The sequence below is a fragment of the Carcharodon carcharias genome, chromosome 9 (assembly GCF_017639515.1).
Source record: "Carcharodon carcharias isolate sCarCar2 chromosome 9, sCarCar2.pri, whole genome shotgun sequence".
Taxonomy (NCBI): Eukaryota; Metazoa; Chordata; class Chondrichthyes; order Lamniformes; family Lamnidae; genus Carcharodon; species Carcharodon carcharias.
In genome coordinates this window covers 132,464,063-132,489,128 of record NC_054475.1, presented here as the reverse complement: position 1 = coordinate 132,489,128, position 25,066 = coordinate 132,464,063, and the positions used below count along the sequence as shown (strand labels likewise).

The 25,066-nt window shown below is 41.5% G+C and overlaps 1 protein-coding gene across 2 annotated transcripts in view; it reads right to left on the bottom strand.

The window, feature by feature from the left end:
- LOC121281797 overlaps positions 1-2,656 on the bottom strand; it is a 29,906-nt gene extending 27,250 nt beyond the window's left edge. The window contains exon 1 of one of the 2 annotated variants that reach the window (XM_041194791.1): positions 2,556-2,656. In XM_041194791.1, coding sequence (XP_041050725.1) covers positions 2,556-2,574 — 19 coding nt within the window. In that variant the 5' untranslated portion in view covers positions 2,575-2,656. Of the gene's footprint in view, positions 1-2,515 lie in introns of both variants that reach the window. The other variant, XM_041194790.1, reaches the window with a different exon arrangement.
- Between the last annotated feature and the right edge of the window lie 22,410 nt (positions 2,657-25,066).

Genomic DNA, 25,066 nt, shown 5'->3' with positions numbered 1-25,066 from the left:
AGGAAATGTGATGCATCACTATTTTTGCAATCAAAACACTTCTGACCATTGATCTCAGTTATGGAAACATAATCTGCTGCCACACAAACTAAATCTAATCCAGAAAATAAGAAGGTAAATTTGAAAGAAGCTGGGTATATGGTCATTTATTCAGGAAATTCGACAATCCTCTTCTTATCCCTTATCCTCTGAACTGATTGTAAGGTTGTCTCCACTATCTTTTTTGGAAGTCTTAATTATCCTTTTAGTCAGTACATCACAAATCACATCTCTCTCTCTTTTTTGGATAAATACAATTCTGGAAAATTGTTCACTTAGCTTCCATCTCACTGATATCAAATTCAGTAATCGATTCTGATTATCTTTGACAATGTAAGTTATGTTACTCAGTGTCTTCTTAGTGAATGCATCAAGGAAAGGGTGCTGTACCTTCCCGAATGTACCAAGTGATGAAACTGTTCTGCGTCATATTTAGTAACTCTGATTCTAAAGCATTCTGGCATTAACAATTTATATTGGGTTTGTGAAAATCCCAATAATGCAACCTTCTGATTTTCACATAACCTTCTTACCTCCCTATAAATAAACTGTCCTCTTCCTTGCACTTGTGTGACAGTTAATTCAAGCCCCTAATGTTACTTGTACACTTCTTCCATTAAAAACATTTAGCCAGAGTAGTTTGTTAGATAGTTTTCTTTATACTACTTTTCCAAAACTTACATTTATATAGTGTCTATCCAGCCTCAGGACATTCCAAATTGCTTTACAGCCAATGAAGTGCATTATTAAGTGTAGTCCCTGTTGTAGTGTAAGAATTCCTAGCCTCCAATGCATTTTTAAAATATAGGGCTGCACCATTTCCATTCCTATCCTCTTTTTCCAGAGAATCATAAGATGTTGCGTTTTCAGGGAGTAGACTTGTTTCTAGTATTCCTGTCATACAATAACCTACTACTACAACAACCTAAAGTTCAGACATCTTATTACAAATCTTTCTAATCTTTGTGTATATGCAGCTTAAAATAGATTTCCTTCTTTTCGGCTTCCATGGTTGCACAGTACTGATTGTGAGATCAGTATTTCTCAGAGTTCCTTTGCTCAAATCTATCACTTGCCGAATATTCACTTTCCAGTACATTTCCAGTTTCCTTCCAAACCTCCTTCTGCAGCAAATGAACTTCCAGAAGGCAAAAATCTTGGTGCCATTTAAAAGACAGTTGAATACAGTGACGACGGATGACAATTTTACATTTGTTTGAGGTGAGATTACAATTTTCAATAGCTGTCTCTAAGCTCCATCGAAGTGTTATGGTGCAAAATGAGTCCCTTATAGCAGTCCAGCTTATCATAAAACCAGCCAATTATTTATGAAAATAAGACTCATTAATTTTTCATAAGTTTACCAGCCATCAGTTTGCATTCTCTATATTTTGGGTAAACATCTCCTTTACCAAATGCAAGAACTTTACCAAAAATATTATTGTACATTATTTAACATTATTTTTGGAAATGATCCTCACATTTATATCTTTGAGTGCTTCAATATATTGCTATGTTGTTGACCCCAATGTGGACTCCCAAAGGCAAATCTCATGCTTTCTACATCAGTCCTTCTAACCTCTCACTAATGTATACAGCTCCAGCTCCACGTAAACACTGAGCATCCTATACTGTCCCCGCCACAGTTAGAATGATCAGTTGCTCACATTGGCCAAAAAGGGATAAACTTTACCTATATTCAATGTTGTTGCTTAAAGCATCTTAAGTATTCCATTTATTTCAGGCAGAATAGCTTTGCTAACTAACTAGTCTGCACCTCATTAAGGTGCACTGAATGCAAGAATCAAGATATTGTTCAATAAGACAAACTGTCTTCAAATGAAGAGAAAATTCCACACCAATACCCTAGAAATACTGCATTGTTATTACTGACAGTGGAATAAACACACAATGTAAAAATAATAATGGTGCTGACTTCTGTTGTAGTATGCTATCACAAGACCTTCCACCTAACAGGGCATTGCCAAAGTGATCATTCAAGTATGAGCTCAGACAAAATGTCAACAGGTTATTTAGTATTTAGGTCATCACAGCTAAGCCCAATTCCTTTCACACCTAATATAGACTTAAAGGAGTCAGAACGCTGATAGATTTCCCCCTCCCTATCCAAGAAATACCGAGGTCAATCATTGTGTCCCAATGCCTGACTTAGCTAACATTAACTCAATCTGTATAGACTGATAAAAAATCTGGCACCTGCTAGACTCTGTAATGCAGCATTACACCACCTTGTTTTATCTCAGGAGTCATTACATGATCTGCATTTTCAGATATATCTCCTTCCAGACAACGAAAAATAACACCTCCAGGCATATAATATAGCCCATTAGTGGATGGAATTGAAATTTGATATCACTGAAAATACTGGGACAAAAGCAATAGTTCAAATGGATAAATATTTCACTATCAAACTCATAGGATTTTTAGGAAGGAGTGAAATAAAGTTAACACTTACTGACATTGAGGAACAAAATCAAAACCAATAATGAACATACTTGCTTCTCCATGTTGCATCTAACTCTATTAAGTCAGTTGTGATTGCAGTTAAGGCTTGACAGTCGAGAAATACTTCCCTTTTTCTTCAAGCTGACCCTTGTGCACCAATACTTTAACATTGTCTATCCTTCATTCTAATTTTGTTACACGTCATTGAGTCAGCGTTATTATTACGGCACAGGAGGGGGCCATGTGATGCATCAAGTCCATGTCGTCTCTTGGTTCAGCAATCCAGTCAGTCCCATTCCCCACTGTTTATTTTTTCATGGGACGTGGGCAGCGCTGGCAAGGCAGCATTTGTTACCATCCCCAATTTCCCTTGAACTGAGTGGCTTGCTAGGCCATTTCAGAGGGCAGCAGACAGGTGAGAACACCACCACCCGGAAGTTTCCCTCCAAGCCACTCACCATCCTGACTTGGAAATATATCGCCGTTCCTTCACTGTCACTGGGTCAAAATCCTTAAACTCCCTCCCTAACAGCACTGTGGATGTACCTACACCACATGGTCTGCAGCGGTTCAAGAAGGCAGCTCACCACTGCCTTATCGAGGGCAACTAGGGATGGGCAATAAATGCTGGCCTAGCTAGTGCCGCCCACATCCTAGGAGTGAATTTTAAAAAGTTAAGAATCAACCACATTGCTTGGATCTGGAGCCACATGTAGGTCAGACCAGGTAAGGATGGCAGATTTCTTCCCCTAAAGGGACATTAGTGAACCAGATGGGTTTTTACAACAGTCAATGTCTATTTACAACAGTCTATCCCTATAGCCCTGCTAGTTTATTTCGCTCAAGTGCCCATCTAATTTTCTTTTGAAATCATTGATCATCTCCCCTTCCACCTTCGTAGGCAGCAAGTTCCAGTTTATCTCAGTTGTTATATAATGTTCTGTGATAATAAAACAATAAGGGTCTTCTGCAGTTCACTAGTAGACACAAGCAGAAAGCAAGAAAATGTTGCTTTTTGATGAAAAGTACCAAGTAGCAGAAATACAGAGTTGACTCAGTGATGTGAATACTTCACTGATTCAGAGAGCACACCTCACTGAATCCAGCCAATAGCTTGAATACAGGATTTGAGAGTTGCCAAAATCAATGCTTATAAACATTTTTCAATTTTCTGGAAGCCGTGAAAAAAAATCAATTGAAAGCTCAATCAAATTCTAACAGTCATAAACCAAAGACGCTAATTTTTCCACCTACTCGTGCACCCATATAAAACAAGGGCTCCTGGAATTTGCTGTTCAGAGCTTTGGAAATTTCTAACTTAATGATGTGCCTGTTTCTTACTGCATGTAAAGCTGTTTTTTTAAAGCTGAGTTTTTCTAGCACTTTTTGTTTTTATATCTGCTGATGTTTGCTGCTTTGCATCGCTACAACTATCTTCCTCAATCCCTTTCCTATAACATTACTGAAACTTGTGATTTCATTTGCAGTAAGCATGGATAATTCTTTTGAGCATTTTTATGGCATTCTTGGATTTTGGGAAAGAAGAGGAGCTTCTGTCAAGAAGGAAGGCAGTTGCATTGGTGCTCTCTTGCTAGCAGGCATATTAATACATGGACACATCTACAGGGTATATGAAATTATTTAAAGAGACTGTTGGACACCCCAGAGAATATGTTGGACATCTTGGGGAGTTAAGGGTTGATAATTGAACACTCTTGTATCTTGAACCAACAGGCTTTTCAAGGATCCGTGGGGTGCTTTTAACATCTAAGTATTATCGATGAGAAATGCTTGTACAAGGAAATAAGTGACGGGAACATCAACCATGCATGATTAAAGTGCAACTTTGGTGACCAACATACTGAACATAGCAGTAGGATCCATTAACTATAGTATAGAAAGATGAGCTCTTAATAAAATGACTCATCAAAGGAGTCACAAACAATTAAAAAAGTCAGATAGTCTTGTTTATGAGAGGTATCTTTGAAGTAAACAATGACTACTTATGTAAAGAGACTTTTCGAAGGATTCAGGAACCGATACATCATGAATTCTTACCTGTGTCAAGGATGTGGGTAAAATAAAGTGTATAAAGGAGTATGGCTTTTAAAAAGTTCTTTGGAGAGCTCAAAGATAGAGAAACTGAAAGCTACTCTTTCAATACAACTGGGTGAAATTCCTAGACTATATACAAATAAGGTCTGTTCCCTAAACAGTGCTCTGCCTTCAAGTTCTTTTACTTACTCGAAGTGTATTGTTGTGAACATTGAAGGAAAGAGGTTGACAAACTGTTGTTCCTTACCTGTCTTCATGGGGCAGAATCATTCCAGAATTGCACTAAGTGCAGTAGCGGGCAGCAAAAAGGATGTTTTACCCACCGGCCACAATGGTGGCTTTTCATGCCATATCATCCCATTCCTGGCGTGTCCTATCTCATTAATAGTTCATTCCCAAGAAATACACTGGGTTGCTAGCAGGGCGGCCTCTGATTTGCCCACCCCGCCATCACCTCAGGCCTTCAGGGCATCATATTTAAAGGCCACCTCTGCACAGGGCTTGCACTCTTCAAGGGTAGGAAGCTGCTGGGAACTGAAGGCTGCCAAAGACAGGAAACATGCTGCCCCCAAATTGAGCGACACCTCCCTCAAGCGCCTTTTGGATGCAGTGGAGGCCCACTGCGATGTCCTTTACCCCTGCTCCGGGCGAAGACCAGCAAGCAAGGTCACCAATCCAGCATGGGAGGTGGTGGCATTGGTGGTTAGTACCAATGCCTTGCAAAAGAGGACAGCCATCCAGTCCAGGAAGAGGATAAATGTAGAAGAGAATGAATCTGTTCCGCCTGAGTAAGTCACTCTTCTCAACACTCAACTCACATCACACATCCACAGGGATCTCACACCTCAAGGGAAAACACCACTGACTCTCACACATACCCTCACATCTCCATCAGGTTCATGTGCTCTGGAGCTCACGTTCTCATCTCATCCATGGTGCCACTCACCACACAAAATTCCTTGCAGCACCATGCATCCTGCTCACACTCTCTACATGTGTTTTCATGCAGGAGAAACTGGCTGACAACAGCAATGAGAGGTCCCAAACCGGGGGTGGAGTGGCCCACATTAGGCCCCTCACTCACTTTGAGGAGCGTGCCATCACACTGACTGTTGAGGACATGGACCGTGCCAGCAGCGATGGTGAGGTTGGCAGCAAACCCCCACGTGAGGATCTTCCACATCATTCCCTCTCTCAATGCAACTGCTGACTCTCCTAATTTTGAATTTTCTGCCTTGCACTAATTATCCCAATTTTGTTTCATAGGAAGCTCTGCCAACCGACCAACACCCTCAGCCACCCAGTCCCTCACCTCCACCCACATCCTCACCTCCTGCCAAGAGGCCACCTCCTCCATTGAAGAGCTGGAAATAAGCAGCCTGGAAGACCCGTCACAGTGCTTACCTACACCCTCCACCAGCACGGAGACAAACACCTCATCTGGAGCAGACTCAGGTTCAGGCCCAATTTCAGCAATTGTTGGAATCCATTATTAAGGAAGTAATAATGGGGCATTTGAAAAGTCAAAATGCAATCCTTCGGAGTAAGCATGGTTTTATGAAGAGTAAATCGTGTTTGACAAATTTGCTAGAGCTCTTTGAAGATGTGACAAAGTGGATAACGGGGATCCTGTAGATGTAGTATATCTGGACTTCCAGAAGGCCTTTGATAAGGTGCCGCACAAAAGATTAATACACAAGATAAGATCACACAGAGTTAGGGGTAATATATTAGCTTGGATAGAGGATTGGCTTACCAACAGAAAGCAGGAAGTCAGGATAAATGGGTCTTTTTCTAGATGGCAAGCTGTAACTAGTGGGGTGCCACAGGGTTCGGTCCTTGGGCCCCAATTATTTACAATCTATATTAATGAATTAATTGGATTCAGGGATAGAAGGTACTATAGCTAAATTTTCAGGACAACAAAATAGGTGGGAAAGTAAGTTGTAATGAAAAATAAGAAATTTACAAATGGATATGGACAGTTTAGGTGAATGGACCAAAATTTGGCAGATGGAGTTGAATGCGGATAAGTGTGAGGTTATCTATTTTGGTCGGAAGAATAAAAAGGCGACTTATTATTTAAATGGAGAGAAACTTCAGAATGCTTTAGTGCAGAGGGATCTGGGTGTCCTCGTGCGTGAATCGCTGAAAGTTAGTATGCAGGTACAGCAGGTAATAAGGAAGGCAAATGGAATTTTGGCATTTATTGCTAAAGGAATAGAGTATAAAAATAGGGAAGAGTTGTTGCAACTGTACAAGGCACTGGTGAGACCGCACCTGGAGTACTGTGCACAGTTTTGATCCCCTTATTTGAGGAAGGATAGAGTTGCATTGGAAGCGATTCAGAGGAGGTTCACTGGATTAATTCCAGAGATGCAGGGCTTGTTTTATGAGGAGAGGCTGATCAGTTTAGGCCTATACTCGCTAGAGTTCAGAAGGATGAGAGGAGATGTAATTGAGGTATTTAAGATGCTAAAGGGGATAGACAAAGTAAACGTGGAGCGGATGTTTCCCCTTGTGGGCCATTCTAGAACAAGAGGCCATAGCTTTAGGCTAAGGGGTGGTAGATTTAAGTCAGAGATGAGGAGGAATTACTTTTCTCAAAGGGTCATGAATCTGTGGAATGCACTACCTCAGAGTGCAGTGGATGCCGGGACGCTGAATAAATTTAAGGAAGAGATAGACAGATTTTTAATTAGTAACATGTTGAAAGGTTATGGGAAGTTGAGGCCGAAATGAGATCAGCCATGATTGTATTGCATGACGGGGCAGGCTCAAGGGGCTGAACTGCCTACTCCTGCTCCTAGTTCTTATGTTCACAATCTGGTGGTCACCGCATGGAGAGGTGTCTGCAGTAGGAGGAGGCAGGCTCAGCCAAGCTACCCGGTCCTCGGAGGATTGCTGGGAAAGAGACATCTGTGAGGTTCAAGTCAGATGATGAGCCTCAGATTTGGCCTTCCAACTCATTGTGGAGAGTCAGCAGAAGGCAGGGAAAATCACGCTGAGCTGTTGGAAGCTCTCAACAGAGTGGCACATGAGTCAAAGGTGTGTGTCCGCCTGCTCTCTGATGAAGTGGTGCCCACATGTGTATATGTGCAGGGCTCCATGGGGAGGATGGTGGATGTGATGGAGACCCTGGGCCCGCAGAACAAGATGTGTGCAGACCTATACGCCATCGCAGTAGTCATGGGAGAGTTTCTGCAATGGCAATGTGAGGGAAATGGGGCACCTTGACATCCCTCCAGGTGCTCCTTCTCCTCAAGTGGTTCCATGGGTGAGCACATTTGGTCACTTTATAATCTGAACATACATTCACTTCCAATGAATAATGTGTAATGGTGTCGTTCAGCTTCATTTACAGGCTTCGCAAGTCCTTCCCCCACCACACCCCCACCCCACCCCTACAACTAGCAGTTCAGCTGCACGCACCTGGGTCACAAGTGGTTCTGGAGGGAGAAGTTCATGTATGTGGTAGGGCCTCTCGGAGACTCGTTCAAGTTTTCTCCCACACATGCAGAGCCTTCCTCCATCATACACATCCCAATGTCCCGAGCTTCTTTAATGCTGCCTGCTGGGGCTCTCTTTCACTTGTCTATTTGAGCTGATCTGCATTGCCATGCAGCACCTGTGCCCGTCCAACATGAGGCTCCACTCACTTTCAATTTCAGAAGCATGGTTGCTACAAGGTTTTTTTTCAGCTTCCCCATCCTTTCCCCTCCCCAAGTCACCCATGCTCTTTCTGCCATCACTGTTGACCTCCCTCAGTTTCACCTTCCATCTCCCCAACATTACCTACGAACCCGAACCCTTTTCTTTTGGGGATGTCCAGATGAATGCGCACATTCCCTATCTTCCTGAGAATCTGACCCCCATCCACATTGACCTCCCAACCTTCTTCTTCCCACCCCAAGTGTCCGTGTCTGCCTCCAAGTCCCCACCACCACCCTCAGTGCCCCTTCTGCCAATACCGTCGCACCCTACCACCTCACTCTGCCCTCTCTCATTCTCACCATTCCCTCCTACCACACCCACACTCAGTTCGCTCCTCAGGAGGCAGTCATCGACTTCACAGAACCCTCCCTTGCACATTCACCTGGACAACACTTACTCCCCCTGAACTCGCTCCTCTGCCCTTACTCCCTCCTCCCCACCCAGACTGCTTCCCCCCCAGGACTCTTTCCTCCCCGCTCCAAATTCCTTCCTCCCCCTGAAGTCCTGCCCCCCTCCGAACTCCTTCCCTTACACCTTTCTCCCAGCTTACACCTATCTCCCCAGCTGCTGCATTTTTCCGTTACACCCTGCTCCCCCTGTACTCCCTCCTCCTCAAAGCTCAGCCCCCCAACACCTTTGTCACCCTATCCCAACCTTACACCCCAACCCAGTACACCTTCCTCTCTGTGAGCAATGCCTAACAGTAAGTCCCGACTTCTGCACCTCATACTTGTCAAGATGTGTTCTGGGCCGGCGTATTTTCCCATTGACATGAGCGGTAAATTTGACATGGAGGGATGATTCCAGTGAGGAGGGCTTATAAATATATGCAGATGCATTAAAATGACATTACCAACGTATGGCAGCAGGAAATGCGGCCCTCCATTGCCAGATGGAGCAGATGATCGTCAACTTGTTACTTGACAGAATGAAACCAATTTTTCTCCTTCTCACCATTTTGTCCTCTCGTGCCCTCCATGACGCCCGATGCCAACGGGGGCAGGAAATTCTGGCCATGGTCTGTAATCCATGAGTGAAGTCATTAGCCCATTTCCTCAAATGTCAATCCAGTCAAGTTCTACCACAGGGTAGTTCCTCCCTTGGCAATGGAGGTGATCACAGCATTAAATTTCTATGTTACCAACTCCTTCAAAGCCACCATTGGAGAAATATTCCAGAGCAGTCAGTCCTTTATGCATCAAAAAGATGTCAACTTTTGTTTGCCAAGGGAAACACTTGCCCCAGCATGGAAAGGAGATAATAGCGTTTTTACCAGTTAAAAGATTTCCCAAGAAATGGCAGGGACTCACTAGTACACGCAAGCACACAAAAGGACAAGAATAGACAATTAGGCCCATCAAGCCTATTCCACCAAGCAAGTTAAAAGTACACATGAATATTGTTGAAAATAGACATTTTGTTGAAGCTTTCTATCTTGCACTCATCAGGACAATTGCAAGAAAACCAATGTCGGGGAAGCAGCAACTTTATATAACACTATGAGAAGAGAAGGCTGATTGGTTGGCAAGTGGACTCTGATTGGTAGAGACGTTGCCATAGAGAATGCACCAGTTAATGGTTACTGACAGTTAACAAAGCATTATTTGGAACTTTAACCCAGGCAGCTTGGCTCTGATTGGTCAAGGCATTGCCCTGAGGAATTAACCAGCAAATGGCAATCAATTATTTTGTTTTGCTTTTTTTAATTCATCCATGGGACATGGGCGTCACTAGCTAGGCCAGCATTTATTGCCCATCCCTAATTGCCCTTGTTCAGAGGGCATTTAAGAGTCAACCACACTGCTGTGGGTCTGGAGTCACATGTAGGCCAGACCAGGTAAAGACAGCAGATTTCCTTCCCTAAAGGACATTAATGAACCAGATGATTTTTTACAACAATCCATAATGTTTCATAGTCATCATTAGACTTATAACTCCAGATTTTTTTTATTGAATTCAAATTCCACCATCTGCCTTGGTAGGATTCCAACCCAGATCTCTGGATTACTAGTCCAGCAACAATACCACTACACCATCGCTGAAACAGGCGCAATGTGTGTACATTTCCTTTCTGTCTGCGAAGAACAGGGCCCTGTGTATTAGTATATGTAGCTTCCAGTACACACAAATGCGCCACAATGAGGACCCAATTGACAATCTTATATTGGTTGTCAGCATAATTTTTAGCACACTGAGGATTATTTAGCAAATGTTGTCCAATCGCAGAATCACAGCTAATGTTGGGCATTGTTTTGAGTTTTGCAAGCATGAGCTGGTTGGGTACAGACTTGTCCGTTGCACACAGCAGCTGAGACATGCTGTTTGATACAATCCGCCAGTCTTTGGGACATACAGGGGGAATTAAAGCAGGCATAGGTCCACCCCCAACTCTGCTGCCAGGAGACAACTTAAGGTAATGGCCAGGTTTTGGCCTCATTGGGCGGCCCATCCTCTGTCAGAAAGATCCCAGCAGTTTCAATCCTTTACGTATGAACATACCACTTAGGAGTAGAAGATTCAGTACCTCGAGCCTACTTTGCCAAGTGGGTACTTAATTGAGCATAATTGGCTACCCGCTGCTGCTGTGTGGGCAGCCAGTATCTGACAGGCCCAACCAACCCTGGCAAAATCGCTTGGACGTGGGAATGTGTAAGGGATGCTGCCCCGACATGAGAATCTGTAATTTTGCTTCCATTCCCATCTCCTAAACCACCTCAGCTCTGTGCCTCAGCAATTTCTTCCCAAACATAATGACTCTCTATAAATTCTTCTGGTAAGTGATCCAACTCTTTGCCTACAGATTTTACACAAGTTTGACCTCCAGATTGACCATAGATGTCCATTTCAAATAACCTGTAATCAAACTATAGCCAATCCATTATTTTAAAAACTTTACTCAGTTACCTTCTGACCTTGAACTTGAACTTATAACTTATTTGTGGGGGAGGGCTGAACTAATGATCGGATGTGAGATCAAATCCCATTACTGCAGCTGGGGAATTTAAATTCAGTTAATACATCTGGAATAAAAGCTAAGTAACAAAGACCATGAAACTACCAGACTGTCATAAAAACCAATCTGGTTCATTTATGTCCTTTAGGGAAGGAAATTTGACATCCTTACCCAATCTGGATTATATATCACTCCAGGCGCACAATTCACTGCCCTCTGAAATGGCCTGGCAAGACACCCAGCTGCTTAGGCATGGATAATAAATGCTGGTTTTGTCAGCAATGCCAATATCCTGTAACTTATTTTTTTAAAAACCACAAGATCTAAGATTTGTATCATCCAGGTTGATCTTTTCTGCAACTTCTCCAGAGTCTCAACAGCCTTCACCAAGTGTCTAATGCAGTGCACTGTCTATTTTATCCACCAATGCCACCAGAAACACAGCCTGTACTTCTTTGAAGGTGTAAGAACTGACTGGTTCCAGGCAATTTCAAGGATGAGGGCTCCGCAGATTCCAATGAATCTGCTTCATGCTCCATTGTTATCTATAACAAAAAGGCTTCCCTAATATTGTTGCAGAAAAGAGATGTAGACCATAGAGTCAAACTTTATTAGGGCTCCCGCTCTGGATTGCTACCGCCAAAACTGGACACAATACTTCGGATGCAAACAAACTGGAGCCCAAGTACAATAACTCTTCATTTTACAGTGAACGGTCCTAATAATAACCTAAAACTCTGTTTGCATTCCCTATCACCATGGGAGGTAGCAAGATCACAGTGCCCCTGCTAATATAGTGACTACACACTTATACAGATGCCACACATCCATGGGAATATGCACACAGCCACAAGGTCCGTTAGCTTAACATCTGTCATAGGGAAAACATTAGAAGCTATTATTAAAGGTGTTTTAACAGGGCACTTAGATAAATTCCAGGTAATCAGGCAGAGTCAACATGGTTTTGTGAAAGGGAAATCATGTTCAACCAACTTATGGGAGTTCTTTGAAGAAGTAACAGGTGCTGTGGATAAAGAAGAACCAGTGGATGTACTTTACTTAGATGTTCAGAAGAAATTTGATAAAGTGCCTCATCAAAGGTTATTGTGGAAAATAAAAGCTCATGGTGTTGGATATTGGCATGGATAATAGATTGGCTAGCTAACAGGAAACAAAGTAGGCATAAATTGCTAATTTTCTGGTTGGCAGGATTTGATGAGCGGTGTGCCACAGGAATCAGTGCTGGAGCTCAACTCTTTACAATTTATATAAATGATTTGGATGAAGGAACCAATGGTATGGTTGCTAACTTTGCTGATGACACAAAGATAGGTAGGAATGTAAGATGTGAAGAGGACATAAAGAGGCTACAATAGGATATAGATAGGTTTATGTGAGTGGGCAAAGCTCTGACAAACAAAATAATGTAGGAAAATAAGAGGTCGTCCATTTTCACAGGACAGTTAAAAAGAGGCATATTATCTAAACAATGAGATAAACGATAGGGAGGTTGTGCTTCGGTTATACAGGGCATTGGTGAAACCATATCTGGAGTACTGTGTACCTTACTTAAGGAAAGATGTAAATGTATTAGAAGCAATTCAGTGAAGGTTTACTAGATTAATACCTTGAATGGATAGGTTGTCTTATGAAGAAAAGTTGGACAGGCTAGGCTTATATCCACTGGAGTTCAGAAGAGTAAGAGGTGACTTGATTGAAACATATAAGAACCTGAGGGGACTTGACAGGGTGAATGTGGAAAGGATGTTTCCTCTTGTGGGAGAGTCATGAACCAGGATAATTGTTTTAAAATAAGGGAACATTTAGGACAGAAATGAAGAAAATGTTTTTCTCTCAGAGGATTGAGAGACTTTGGAACTTTCTTCCTCAAGAAGTGGTTCAAGCAGTCCTTGAATATCTTTAAGGCAGAGGTAGAAAGATTCTTGATAAGCAAGTGGATGAAAGGTTATTGGGGGTAGGCAGGAATACGAGGTTAAAATTCAGATCAACCATGATCTTATTGAACGGCGGAGCAGGCTCAAGGGGCCAAGTGGCCTACTCCTGCTCCTAATTCGTATGTATGTATATAAGCTTCCAACCCCTTTTATGTCTCTGCTCACCCACTCTTATCTTGCACCCTCCGTTCATACAGCAATAGGGAGGATTGGCAGTGAATGAGAAAAATGATGATGCAGAGAAGCAAGAGCAAAAGATCAAAATTCTATGAAGATAATTCAATGAGGATGATGGCAAATGACAAGCAGAATGAAGGTCAAGACCACCCATGAGTTTCTGGACCAACATCCTGCTGAGAATTCTTATGCCATAACTCCATTAGTCTCACACCCTGTGCATTTGCTTTTTCACTCTAAGGTGTTAGATCAGGTACTTCCACCTGGGAGAACTTAGATGGTGTCACATTCTTACTAACACTAAGTAATTCTCAGAGTACAAGAAAGTCAAGAGTTGAGTGGGTGAGCATGTGCCAGCTTCCCAGCAGAGATTGAGGAGATAAATGTTCATGGATGTTATGGAATCCAAAACTCATGCACTTACCTGAAAAGAAGGATACTCAAGGACCAACATACTTGGCTCTAGGGTCAGTCTCCCAGGGTGTGGGGCAACTAACAAGTGCAATTCTATGGCCTAATTTCCTCATTTGCAACAATATAAGGGAAAAAAATTGATACAGCTATCAACAGATCACCTAACAGCTCCATTGGAATCTGCAATAGCCCTCATCCAAGAAATTGTCTGGAACCAATCAATTCTTACCTCTCCAAAGAAGTACAGGCTACAGTTCTGGCGGTAGTAGTGGATAGAATAGACAGCATGCTGCATCAGGTACACAGAGGATGATCTCTGTAAGTTATTAGGATCTGATAGCTGTCACTGGAATAGCCGTCCCACTGTTTGAAGATGTCACAGATATATGGCCTAGTGGAATGATGATGGATGGAATAAGCCTACCTGAGGCTGCCCTTACCTACTGAAATATTGCAGCAAAATTCAGTGCTCTGGGCAAGGAGTTGAGAAAATAGGGAAAAAAGGATGGGTCCATTTCTAATACTTGCTAACCAGAGAAATGTAAAGCATTTACACATTTGTGACATAGCTGTTGGATATTTGCATTGTACCAATCATTTATTTTATATCAAGTTAAATACTCACCATGAAAAATGGTCTGAGCAAAATGTTATAAAACTATTCCAGCTATTGATTCATGTCACTGACTGATTCATGTCACTGACAGAAGTTTGAACCTGGTTCCTCTTGTACTGAGCAAGATTGCTAATGCAACAACACATCATCAGCAGGGTAAAGCTCAACATGTTTCACAACTGTGACCAACATACATTATCTCTACTTGCCTCTAATAGCAATGAGAGGCAAGTCAACTGCAATTTCTTTATGAATGTATTGTAACCAAACAGTTGAAGAAAGACAAATTATTGCACAATATTTTTGTGTCATTGCTATTTTGTGCCAGTGAAAATATGTCTGACTGTACAGCAAATAAATATATTTCTGTTTATTCAATCCCAGTCGCTTCTCTCAATGTATGACATCATATGATGGTGAGTCACATGGAGCTTGGAAGTCTCAGGTTCAATCTCCATTTATGCTGGGTTAGCTGATTTCATCAAGTGACAAAGTTAGATTCTGTATCTTTGGGCTTGAAATGGGGAACAGATTAGGGTTCCTACTCCTGATTGCTATCAACCTACTGGAAATGCACATTGTGAATATTAGGTGAGTCTAGGATTGGATTGGAACTCAATTGTAATGGCTTTAATGTCAGATAGCCTGCTGGTACACACAGTCCGTGCTATTTTAGACTTTGCTGACGTCCTTTATTTCTTTTCCTTGTACTAGGAAATCTAGTTGTGCAATATTACAGCTGGTGCAGATCAGATGACAATAAAGCATATGTGGAAACTGCCTGTTCTGAGAGAAAGTGGTTAAAATATATAATCTCTCATTCAAAGGACAGTGCATGAAATGACCCTGGAAATAAACTTTCAAAACTTAGCAATCACAATTGGCAAAGGCAAAGCTATGCTAATAATCCAGTTTAAAGTATACGAAGGAGGGCAACTAAAAGAGAAATTAGCAAACCTTTTAAGTAAATAAGGTAATTTCTATCTTTCAATATCTATCTTTCAATACTGATGCTAGTGGATCAGCTGCCCATTGCATACACCTCACGAGACTTTTTTTTCCATTGACTTCATTCATTTATTCTCAAACATTCCAAGATACCTGCATTGCTCAATCACAACAACATAACAGGATGATTGACAGGGGATCGGGGCTGTCCGCTATAGCCTTGGTGGCTGAAATCTTTTTGGAGTCCAAGGCACACTTGAGATCTTGGGGCTGACTTTAACATTTAGCATAAAGTGGAAGGTCAATGGGTAGGGCACACCTGCCAGACACTCATTGTTATGCATTTTGGCAGGAAGAATAGAGCAGGAAGAATATTATTTATATGGAGAAAGACTGCAGAAAGCTGTAGCACAGAAAGGTTTGGGAGTTCTTGTGCATGAATCCCAAAAAGCTAGCTAGGTTCAGCAGATAATAGGGAAGGCAAATGGAATGTTGGTCTTTAATTCAAAGGGAATGGGAGCATAAAAATAGGAGTCTTGCTAAAACTATACAAGGAATTAGTTAGACCACACCTCGGATACTGTGAACAGTTTTGGTCCCCTTATCTAAGGGGGGAGATACTGGCATTGGAAGCAGTCCAGAGAAAGTTTAGTAAGTTGATCCTGGGTATGGAGGGATTTTCTTGAGGAGAGGTTGTGTAGGTTGAGCCTGTATTCATTCGAGCTTAGAAGAATGAGAGGCGACCCTATTGAAACATAGGTTTTTAAGGGGGCTTGACAGGGTAGATGCTGAAAGGTTGTTTCCCCTTATGGGAGAGTCTGGGACCAGAGGGCATAATCTCAAAGGGGTCACCCCTTAGACAGAGATAAGGGGGAACTTCTTCTCTCAGAGGATAGTGAATCTGTGGCATTCTTTAAACAGAGGGTTGTAGAGGCTGAGTCATTCAGTATATTCAAGGCTGAGATAAACAGATTTTAATCAGTAAGGGAATCAAGGGTTATGGGGAAAAGGCAGGAAAGTGGAGTTGAGGATTATCAGATCAGCCATGATCTCATTGAATGGTGGAGCAGACTTGACGGGCTGAATGACCTACTTCTGCTCCGACATCTTACGGTCTTATGTTGGCTGTGCGGCTTAAGTTATTTTGAGGCCCAAGTCTCATTTATGTAGATTTGGCAAGTTACTCACACCAATTGGCACACCAATGAAATTTGACAGTTGGGGAGGGCATAAAATCATCTGGCTCCCATACAGAGCTGGCTGCCAGTCTAGTCCTAGGGATGATAGTGGGAAGGTAATGCCAGGGGTATGAAGCACAGGCCACCACAAGGCCAAAACATTTTTGTTGAGCCAGGAGAAACATTTCTGCTCCTCCTGGCTCAACAAAAATGTAAGATTAAAATAATTTAGGGCTATTTTTTAACTGTCTCTAGAGGTCCCTTCAAGACTACTGATTAGGCAGATCAATGCTGTTGCAAATGGGCAGAATATTGGCTTACAACTAAACTTCAAAAATTGCAATTGGTATCTTATACATGTTGTGGACCCCAAATTACATGTTAAAAGTGGCCTCCCATCTAAAGGTACGTACCAAGGTGGTAGCCACTAAGGTAATAAATGACCCAATGCCATTTCCCATTGCTAGTCACAGACTGCTACTTCTCATTTATGCTGGGGTTCATAAAAATAAACCAACAGACCCTGGCTTTACAGAGTGGGCAGCTGGGAGTTTGGTGAGGGAGTTTTATTCTAGTTTCGTTTGCATTTAACATGTAACTAAAAATTACTGTTTAAGTTTGAATTTCTCAATCCAGTCTTAAGCAGCAATAAACAAGCTCTCTACTAGAGAGGCGCTGTATTTAGTCAGTTAGCTAGCTAGCTTAATCTGGTTCCTAGCAGAGCTGACTCATCTAAGTCTCAGCTAGTATAAATACAGGGCTCCCAGTGTAACTTGCATAGAGTGTGACTTTACAGAGTGAGTGGCTGTGAGTTGGTGAGTGAGAGAGTTCAGTGAAGAAGGTGCTCCTTTCTTTTTCTACTTTTTTCAGCCTCTAGTATTTGGTTCTTACTTCAGTATAGAGGAAGAAGCTGATATGTAAGTAACTGGTAAGCTATTCCACTTATAATAAATAGATTGTAAAAGTTAAGGTATGGCAGGGCAGCTCATCTGAATGTGCAGCCTGTGGAATGTGGGAAGTCATGGAGACACCATGTGCCCCAGGCAAACACATCTGCAAGAATTGTCACCAGCTGCAGAAACTTGAGCGCCAGATTTTGGAACTCGGGTGGCAGCTGGAGTCACTGTGAGGAACAGAGTATTTGGATCCGCGAGGCAGAGAAATATTTGGATAGCACTTTTAGGAAGGTAGTTACACCGTACATTAGGAGCATGCAGGCAGACAGGGAATGGGTGACCGCCAAGCAGTCTAAGAGAACCAGGCAGGTAGTGCAGAAGTCCCGAGTCAATCCTGCTTATTAACCAGTTTTCCATTTTGGATACTGATGGGTGTAGCAACAGAACAGTCAGTGGCACCACGGGTGGTTCAGCTGCACAGGAGGGGAGAAAGAAAATTGGAAGAGCAATAGTGATAGGGGATTATTTAGTTAAAGGAATAGACAGGCGTTTCTGCAGCCATACACGCTACTTCAGGATGGTATGTTGCCTCCCTGGTGCCAGGGTCATGGATGTCAGAGTGGCTGCAGGACATTCTTTTGGGGGAGGATGAAGAGCCAACGATTGTGGTCCACATTGAGTCTGTCTAAAATTGAGACCAATGACATAGGTTTGAAGAGGGTTGAGATCCTGAAAACAGATTTTATTAAGTTAAGAAAGAAATTAAAAAGCAGGACCTCAAAAGCAGTAATCTCAGAATTACTCCCAGAGCTATGTGCTAGTGAGCATAGGAATGGGAGGATTGAGCGATGAGAGGCAGAGAAGTATTTGGAAAATTGAACATATGGCTGGAGAATAGGTGTAGGAGGGAGGCATCAGATTTGTCAGGCATTGGGACTAGATCTGGTGCAGGTGGAACCTGAACAAGGTGGATGGGTTGCATCTTAGCAGGGCTGGGACTAACATCCTCACAGGGGGATTTGCTAGCGCTGTTGGGGGAAGATTTAAACTAGATTGGCAGGGGATCAGAACCTGAGAGGGAACTCAGATTAGAGGAAGGAAAACTGATAACAAGAAATAGAAAAGTAGTAAGCAAAATTAAAAGGCAGATGAACCAAAGGCAAGCACCAAATAAGATCAGAATGCAGAATAATATTAAAAAGACAAAGTTAAGGGCACTATCTGAATGCACGTAGCATTCACAATAAGGTAGGTAATTTGAAGGTACAATTAGAGGTAAGTGGGTATGATTTAATTACTGTTAGGGAGACGTGGTCACAGGGTGGCTGAATATTCAAGGGTGTTCATCATTAACATGGGAAATACAATAATAATGGATGATTTCAATTTACATATAGACTGGGCAAACCTAATTAGCACTAATACTGTGAAGGATGAATTCCTGGAGTGTGTAAGAGATGGGTTTCGGCAGCAGTAAGAAGGAGAACCAACCAGAGATCCAGCTATTTTAGATTTAGTATTATGTAATGAGAAAGGGCTAATGAATAACCATTCTGTAAAAGAGCCTTCAGGAAACAGGAAGCATAATATGATAGAATTTTACAATGCGTTTGGTTCTGAAATTAGGGCATTAGAATGTGAATAAATTATAAGATAAGAGTGGCAAGTTGGCTATGGTGGATTGGGAAAATACACTAAAAAAATTGACGGTAGATAAGGAGTGGCTAGTATTTAAAGAAGTATTGTATGATCTACATCAAATATACATTCCTCTAAAATACAAAAACCCAACAGGAAAGGTGAATCAACTGTGGCTAACAAAGTTAAAGATTGCAGTAGATCAGAGGAAGTAGCTTATATGGTTGCCAGAAAAAAAGTGGTAAGCCCAAGGATTGGGAGCAATTTAGAACTTCACTATTTAAGAAGGGAGAGAGAGATAAAATTGAGAACTGCAGACCGGTTAGTTTGACATCACTAGTAGAGAAAATGTTAGAATCTATTATAAAGGATGTGATAACTAGACACTTAGAAAATAATGGTATGATCGGGCAGAGTCAATATGATTTATGAAAGAGAAATCATGTTTGACAAATCTGTTGGAGTTTTTTGAGTATGTTACCTGTAGCATAAATAAAGGAGAACCAGCAGGTATTTGGGCTTTCAGAAGGTTTTTGATAAGGTCTCACACAGGTTAGTAAACAATATTAGAACACATGGGACTGGAGTAATATACAGGTATGGATTGAGAATTGATTAACAGACAGAAAACATTTCTCAGGAGGGCAGGCTGTTACTAGTGGGGTAAAACAAGGATCAGTGCTGGGGCCACAATCCATATAAATGATTTGGATGTGGGGTCCAAATCTAATATTTTGAAATTTATTGATAACACAAAACTAGTTGTGAATGTAAGTTGTGAGGAGGATGCAAGGAGGCTTCAAGGGGACTTGGACAGACTAAGTAAATGGACAAGAATATGGCAGATGGAATATCATGTGAATAAGTGTGAAGTTATCCACTTTGGTAGAAAAAACAGGAAGGCAGAGAATCTCAAATGGTGAGAGGTTAGAAAGTGTTGATGTCCAAAGGAACCTGGATGTCCTTGTTCATGAGTCACTAAAAGCTAGCATGCAAGTGCTGCAAGGAATTAGGAAGGCAAATTATATGTTGACCTTTACTGCAAGGGGATGTGAGTACAGGAGTAAGGATATCTTGCTGCAATTGTATAGAGTCTTGGCGAGACTGCACCTGGAGTATTGTGTACAGTTTTGTTCCCCTTATCTAAAGAAAGGTATGCTTGCCATGGAGGGAGTACAACTGAGGCTCACCAGACTAATCCTTGGGATGACAGGATTGTCTTATGAGGATCAATTGAGGAAACTGGGCCTGTATTCTCCAGAGTTTCAAAGAATGAGAAGTGATCTCACTTAAATTTACAAAATTCTTACAGATTGTGACAGGGTAGATGTAGATAGGATGTTTCCTCTGGTCAGCGAGTTCAGAATCAGCAGTCAGTCTCAGAACAAGGGGCAGGCCATTTAGGACTAAGATGAGGAGGAATTTCTTCACTCAGAGAGTAATGAATCTTTGGAATTCTCTACCCCAGAGGGCTGTGGAAGCTCAATCATTGGGCAGGCTGAAGACAGAATTCAATAGATTTCTGGATACTAATGACATCAAGACATTTGGGGATAGCACAAGAAAATGACATTGAGGTAGATGATCAGCCATGATCTAATTGAATGGTGGAGCAGGCTCAATAGGTCAAATGTCCTACTCCTGTTCCTAAATTCCAACTCAAATGAAGGTGGTAGGTGGGTCATTAGACAGATCATTACCAACTTCTAATAAAGGTGTACTGTCAATTACATCCACTCATTACAAGCCCACAAGTGCAGAAAGGTGCGATTCTATTACCCACAAGGGTTAAATTACAACAAGAAATTACAAACTAGGGTTGCATTCCTCAGAGCTTAAAAGGTTAAGGGGTGATTTGATCGAAGCTTTCCAGATATTACATAGCAAAACTAGACCTTTCAGGAGTGAAATTAGGAAATAATCTGCAAAGATTGGCATTAGTTTGGAACTCCCTTCCACGAACAGAATTGATACAAAGTCAATTGTTAACTTTAATTTGGAGGTTAATAAATTTTTGTTAACCAGATATTGAGAGATATTGGGCAGAGGCAGGTGTGTGGAGCTAGGTTGTGTATCAGTTTTGGTCTCATTGTATGGCAGAATAGGTTCAAGGGGCTAAATGGCCTACTCCTGTTCCAGTGTTCAGCTCTGCAAGGTTGTTTGTCAAATTTTAAAATGCTTCTAGTACTTTATGAGTTTGAGTTGTAGAATTTGTGCCGGCCATAGGTGACAACTTGCTCCAGACTTATTCTTTACTTTAGAAAGTGTGTTAAGTGGCAGGTTGAGGAGACAGAAACACAAATCCTCTTTCTGGAACATAACTCCCTGGATGTGAAGGAACATTTGTCTTCTGGTCCTCATCTATTCCAATATTATCTCCACCAGAGCTTAAAAGTATAGAGGATCCTTGGTCATTGCAGACTTCCCAGTGTGATCCTCCTTCAGCCAAGAGTTTCCAATGTTCAATTTCAACTCCAGCTCTGTCTCTCTCTTCCCCTTTAGAGACCTGCTGTACTTGTAGCCATTTCCGCTGCTGTACTCTTATCTGCTGCAACATACCCAGATTCCAATTTCATCCCAACTTTATTGCTGTAGCCCCATTTCCAGTGTTTGTGTTTTCCCTCTCTCATAACACATTATCCAAGCACGTGATTAAATATACACCACCTTCCATTAGTGTAGAAACTGGCAATTTTTTACATTTATATCTATCAGCATACATATTACACCACAATTAAAACAAATACACACATGGTACAAAAATTTCTACTCTACATAGATTCTAATATACTATTTCAGATTAACTTATTTCAAATCCAATTTCGTTAACTCACAACTGCAATTATACAAAACTTTATATCAAATTAAGTATTTTTCAATGCCAAAATTTTTAGATTCTCAAATCGTGTTTTACATTTATTTTAATTAAAATCTCTATACCCCAATAATTTCCAATATGAGATTTATGTATTAACTTTTACTTTTTTCATGTACCCATAATCAATGTTACAACAGATCCACAATGCATTGTGTATTGAAATGTCTTAAATCTGCACACACTTACTGTGGTATTTCCATCATGTTTCTTCCGCAATCACACTTGCTGCAACATCATATTTGTCTGATAGTTTTCTATTGATTTTACCTACCTCTTAAGCCCTATATTACCAGAACTCTGAAGTAGTTGCTGCTGTTTCCTATTTATCTTTGAGACTTCCCATCAACAGCCTTCATTTGCACAGTGGAGACTACCATCAGATCTTAGAAAATTATATTTCATTTAAACCTTTTAATATTGTTTTGTCACCCTTATCACCAGGACCACAGTTGCATTTTTTATTCATTCCTGAGATGTGAGCGTCGATAACCATGTCAGCATTTATGATCCATCCCTAATTGCTCTTGAAAAGATTGTGTTGAGCTGGCTTCATGAACTGCTGCAGTCCATGTAGTGTAGGCATACCCACGGTGCTATTAAGGAGGGAGTTCCAGGATCTTGACCCAGCAACAGTGAAGGAATATAGTTCCAAATCAGGAAAGTGTGTGACTTAGAGAGGAACTTGCAGTCAGTAATGTTCCCATTTGTCTACTGCCTTTATCCTAGTAGGATGTGAAAAGTGCTGTCAAAGGAGCATTGATGAGTTACTGCAGCACATCTTGTAGACAGCACACATTGCTGCTACTGTGCACAGCTGGAGGAGTGTGTGAATGTTTAAGGTGGTGGATGGAGTGCCAAATAAATGTTGCTTTGCCCTGGATGGTGCTGAGCTTCTTGAGTGTTATTGGAGCTGCACTCATCCAGACAAGTGGAGAGTATTGTATTACACCCTGATTCGTGCCTCACCGAGGTGGACAGGATTTTGGTGAGTTGCTTGTCACAGAATTCCCAGCCTCTAACTCTTTCTTGCAGTCACAATATTTATATGGCTAGTGCAGCTCAGTTTCTGGTCAATAGTAAACCCCAGGATGTCAATGGCAGGGGAATTTAATGCCTTTAATATCAAGGGGATATAGTTAGATTCTCTCTTGTTGGAGATGTTATTGCCTGGCATTTGTGTGACAAGAAAGTTGTCACTTAACAGCTCAAGTCTGAACATTGCTCAGATCTTGCTACATATGGATGTGGACTGCTTCAGTGTCTGACAAGCTGCAAATTATACTAAACATTGTGCATTTATCTGTGAACATTTACACTTTTGACTTTACACTGCGAGGGGGGGCAGGCAATGGATGATACAGATTAAGATGGTTGGGCTTAGGACACTATTATGAGAAAATCCTGCAGTTATGTCCCAGCACTGAGATGATTAAATTTCCAACAGCCACAGACATCATCCTTTATGCTAGATATGACTCCAACCAGTTGACATCTTTCCGCCCGCTCCCCCCGGATTCCCATTGACAATATAAAGAACAGCAAAGAATGACTAAAAGATTAATAAGGAGGGAGAAATTAGAATACGAGAGAAACCTAGCTAGAAATTTAGAAGAAAAAAAGTAAAGTGAGTTCTGATCCTCTAGAGAGTGAGAATGGGGAATTTATAATGGAAAATAAGAAAATGGAGGATACATTGAATATATATTTGGTTTCTATCTTCAGAGTGTACAAGTAACATCCCAGAAGTAATTGTGAATCAGGAAGTGAAAGGGAGGGACGAACTTAAAACAATTACAATCACCAGGGAAAGAGTACTAAGAAAATTATGAAAACTAAAAGCTGACAAGTCCCCAACTCCTGATGGGCTTCGTTCTAGGATCTTAAATTAAGTGGCTGCTGAGATAGTAGATGCATTGGCTTTAATTTTCCAAATTCCCAAGATTCTTGAAAGGTCTCAACAGATTGGAAAATAGCGAATGTGACTCCATTCAAGAAAGTCAAGAGACAGAAAGCAAGAAATTACAAGCCAGTTAGCTTAACATCTGTCACAGGGAAATTGCTGAAATCTATTATTAAGGAGGCTACAAGTCAGCATGGTTTTGTGAAAGGGAAATTATGTTTGACTAACTTATTGGAGTTCTTTGAGGAAGTAACAAGCAACATGGATAAAGGGGAACCTGTGGATGTGCTGTACTTACATTTCCAGAAGGCATTTGACAAGGTGCCAGTGAAAGGTTACTACACAAACTAAGAGCTCATGGTGTAGGGAGTAACATATTAGCAAGGGTAGAGGATTAGTTAGCTAACAGGAAACAAAGAATAGGCATAAATGGGTTATTTTTGAATTGGCAAGATGTGACAAGTCGATGCTGGGGCCTCAACTATTTACAATTTATGTCAATGACTTGGATGAAGGGACCAAAGGTACGGTTGCTAAATTTGCTGATAACACAAAGATAGGTAGGAAAGTAAGTTGTGAAGAGGACATAAGGAGTCTGCAAAGGGGCATAGGTTAAGTGAGTGGGCAAAAATTCGGCAGATAGAGTATAATATGGGGAAACGTGAACTTGTCCAATTTGTTAGGAAGGGTAGAAAAGCAGCATATTATTTAAATGAAGAGATTGCAGAACTGAGGTAGAGGGATCTGGGTGTCCTGGTACACATATCACAGAAAGTTAGTATACAAGTACAGCAATGATTAGAAAGGCAGATTGAATGTTGTCATGGGGGGGAATGTGGAGTTGAGGCCACAACCAGATCAGCCACGATCTTATTGAATGGCAGTGCAGGCTCGAGGGGCCAAACTCCTGCTCCTAATTCATATGTTTATCTAACTTCAATTTTGCTAGGACTCCTTGATGCCCCAATCAGTTAAATGCTACCCTGAAATCAAGGGCAGTCACTCTCACTTCTGGAATTCAGTTCTTTTGACCATGTTTAGACCAAGGCGGAAGTGACGTCTAGAGCTAATGGCCTTGGCAAAATCCAAACCGGGTATCAGTCTGCAGGTAGTCACTGAGTAAGTGTCATTTAATAATTTTTCTCATGATTGAGAATAGACTGATGGGGCAGTAATTGGCCAGATTGGATTTGTCCTGCTTTTTGTGGACAGAATATACCTGGGAAACACCCCAAATTG